Source organism: Myotis lucifugus, unplaced genomic scaffold, assembly GCF_000147115.1.
Source record: "Myotis lucifugus unplaced genomic scaffold, Myoluc2.0 scaffold_382, whole genome shotgun sequence".
NCBI lineage: Eukaryota > Metazoa > Chordata > Mammalia > Chiroptera > Vespertilionidae > Myotis > Myotis lucifugus.
In genome coordinates this window covers 185673-189144 of record NW_005871430.1, presented here as the reverse complement: position 1 = coordinate 189144, position 3472 = coordinate 185673, and the positions used below count along the sequence as shown (strand labels likewise).

Sequence of the window (3472 nt, the reverse complement as noted above, 5' to 3'; positions counted from 1 at the left end):
TAGCCCCGGCTGATTTGGCTCAGTGGACAGAGCGTCAGCCTGCGGACTAAAGGGTCCCGGGTTCAATTCTGGTCAAGGACATGTACCTCGGTTGCAGGCCTGATCCCCAGTAGGGAGCGTGCAGGAGGCAGCCGATCAATGATTCTCTGTCATCATTGATGTTTCTATCTCTCTCTCTCCCCCTCTTTTTCCTCTCCAAAATCAATAAAAATATTTTTTTAAAAAATAAAATAAAAAGAAATTCCAGACTAGATGACAAGGTAAACCTCAGGGCTGGGGTTGGGAGCCAGGGAGTTTCTCTCCTCTGGGCTCCTCCCAGTTCTTCAAGGCACCGAGGGCCAGGCAGGAAGCATCGGTTTCCTCAGAGCTGCTTCCCTCTGGGGCAGTCTCGGCCACAAACAACCACCAACGGCCTGCCCGCCCCTCCCCTCCCTGTGAGCTCAGAGCCGCAAGACAAAGTGCTTGGGACCAGGACAGAGACCTGAGAGCAGCCATGGGCTCCGGAGGAGCGGGTCTCCCTGGGGTCTGGTGGCCCCTGCCTCTCCTGCTTCTGTTCGGCATGGGTGAGTGTGGCGTCCTCTCTCCTAGCTCAGGCTCCCTCGATCCAGGGCCTGGCCAGGGAAGAAGAGGCCCCCTTGCTCCTTTGCAAGAGATGATGATGATGTTGTTGATGATGATGGTGTGTGTGTGTGTGTGTGTGTGTGTGTGAGAGAGAGAGAGAGAGAGAGAGAGAGAGAGAGAGAGAGAGAGAGAGAGAGAAAGAGAGTGAGAGAGAGACACTGACAGATTGAGAGTTCGAAAGGTCTCCTTCCTTTGAATTGATCCTCAGAGGAGAGAAGGCAGGTGAGGAATGCAGGGATCTGGGCACCTGATGGTAGTCAGACTGGGCTCCGCCTCCCTTTCCCTTCCAGGAGGCACGGCTCAGGACTCCCCACCCCAGATCCTAGTCCACCCCCAGGACCAGCTGCTCCAGGGCCCTGAGCCCGTCCGGATGAGCTGCCAAGCCTCGGGCCAGCCGCCTCCCACCATCCACTGGCTGCTGAATGGGCAGCCCCTGAGCATGGAGCCCCCAGACACACACCAGCTCCTACCTGACGGAACCCTGCTGCTGCACTGGCCCTCCACCCAGGCTCACGCCCGCAACCACCAGGCCCTGTCCACGGACCTGGGCATCTACACATGTGAGGCCAGCAACCGGCTGGGCACAGCGGTGAGCCGCGGAGCGCGGCTGTCTGCGGCTGGTGAGGCCTGGGAGGGGAGCCGGGGTGGGCACACCTGGGGTGATAATGCCTGTGCTGAGGGAGGTTTGAAGGGGTATCTGTGAGGATCAATGTGTGTGTGTGTTTTGGGGGGTGAGGGGGAGGCTCCAGTTAGGCTGGTGTGGGCTGGTTTTGGCCGAGGTTACAGTATGAGGTTCAACCTGGGATTGGCATCAGAGGGAGGTTGGAAGGGATATCAGACTGGGAACCAGGAGGAGAGAGCTGAGTTGGGGGTAACCTACATGGAACGCTTAGGAGGTGGGTCTCTGAAGAGTGGGCACCATCGTGAAAAAATAGAATGGGGCAGGTGTGGCAGGAGACACCAAGGGGGGCCTTTGGGGAGGGGAGGACCGGGCACTGCTCCCCCCAGAGCGTCCTTCCTCCCCACAGTCCTTCAGGAGGATTTCCGGGTCCAGCCCCAGGACACAGTGGCCACGGTGGGCGAGCAGGTGATCCTGGAGTGCTGGCCGCCCTGGGGCTACCCAGAGCCCACGGTCTTGTGGTGGAAAGATGAGAAACCCCTGGCCCTCCAGCCGGGGCGGCACAGGGTGAGTATAGCTCCCTTCCCCGTGCCTCCTCCTGTCCCCGCACTACAGGACCCCCCTGGGGACTGACTGACCCACCGTCTGAGTGCCCCCTGCAGGGCCTGCCCTGAGGACTGACCCGCCTTCTGAGTGCCCACTACAGGGCCCCCCTGGGGACTGACCCGCCTTCTGAGTGCCCCCTGCAGGGCCTGCCCTGAGGACTGACCCGCCTTCTGAGTGCCCCCTACAGGGCCCGCCCTGGGGACTGACTGACCCGCCTTCTGAGTGCCCCCTACAGGGCCCGCCCTGGGGACTGACCCGCCTTCTGAGTGCCCCCTACAGGGCCCGCCCTGGGGACTGACCCGCCTTCTGAGTGCCCCCTACAGGGCCCGCCCTGGGGACTGACCCACCTATGAGTGCCCACTACAGGGCCCGCCCTGGGGACTGACCCGCCTTCTGAGTGCCCACTACAGGGCCCGCCCTGGGGACTGACCTGCCTTCTGAGTGCCCACTACAGGGCACCCCCAGGGGACTGACCCGCCTTCTGAGTGCCCACTACAGGGCCCGCCCTGGGGACTGACCCACCTTCTGAGTGCCCACTACAGGGCCCGCCCTGGGGACTGACCCACCTATGAGTGCCCCCTACAGGGCCCGCCCTGGGGACTGACCCGCCTTCTGAGTGCCCCCGCAGAATTTGAGGAGAGGAAGGCGGCAAGGCCCTCAGCTTCCCTCCTCTGTCAGAGCCCCTCCCCTCACGGGAGACTGCGCATGTGCCTGTCCTGACAGGTGTCCAGTGGCTCCTTGCGGATGCTAAGAGCAGAGAAGAGTGACTCGGGGACTTATATGTGTGTGGCCACCAACAACGCGGGACAGCGGAAGAGCCGGGCAGCCAGGGTGTCTGTCCAGGGTAAGGCAGGGAGCTAACATCAGGGCCAGTGCGGGGTTTTGGGGAGGGGGGGGTCCGGTTAGGCTGGTGTGGTCTGGTTTGGGCTGAGGTTAGGGTATGTGAGGTTCAACCTGGGATTGGCATCAGATGGTGGACCCCATCTTAGGGGAGGTTTGCTTGCCCATCCTACAGTGGAGATAGGAGCGCTCTAGTTCTGAGGAAGCTGGGAGTTTTGGGTTCTCGGCAGCTAAGGGATCCTGGACCCCTCAGTTCCTTCACTTGGGCCTGGAGCCCCCATCCCAGCCCTGTTCTCCCTCAGAGCCTCTGGAGCTTCTGGCCGTGCGCATTCAGCTGGAAAACGTGACCCTGCTGGACCCGGGTCCCTCCAAGGGCACCAAGCCTGCGCCTGCCGTGTGGCTCAGCTGGAAGGTGAGGCCCGGCGCCCAGGGCTGGAGCCAGTCCGGGGTCCAGACAGGACTGCGTCCCTGACCCCCCACCTTTCTCCGGACTCTCTCCCAGGTCAGCGGCCCTGCTGCCCCTGCCCAGTCCTACACGGCGCTATTCAGGACCCAGCCGGTGCCAGGAGGCCAGGGAGCTCCGTGGGCAGAGGCCCTGCTGGCTGGCTCGCAGAGCGCGGAGCTCGGGGGCCTCCGCTGGGGCCAAGACTACGAGTTCAAAGTGAGACCGTCCTCCGGCCGGGCTCAGGGCCCTGACAGCAACGTGCTGCTCCTGAGGCTGCCTGAGCAAGGTCAGGGGCAGGTGCCCACGACCAGCAATAGACCTCTGGTGTCACTCCAGTATGG

General features: G+C 62.6%; 1 protein-coding gene across 1 annotated transcript in view; it reads left to right on the top strand.

The window, feature by feature from the left end:
• The first annotated feature begins 438 nt into the window (after positions 1 to 438).
• The window catches only part of ROBO4 (roundabout guidance receptor 4), a 17153-nt gene continuing 14119 nt past the window's right edge, over positions 439 to 3472 (top strand). The window contains exons 1-6 of the mRNA XM_023743260.1: positions 439 to 563; positions 912 to 1241; positions 1650 to 1807; positions 2570 to 2690; positions 2989 to 3098; positions 3189 to 3417. Of these exons, the coding sequence (XP_023599028.1) occupies positions 494 to 563; positions 912 to 1241; positions 1650 to 1807; positions 2570 to 2690; positions 2989 to 3098; positions 3189 to 3417 (1018 nt within the window). The 5' untranslated portion in view covers positions 439 to 493. The remainder of the gene's footprint in view (positions 564 to 911; positions 1242 to 1649; positions 1808 to 2569; positions 2691 to 2988; positions 3099 to 3188; positions 3418 to 3472) is intronic.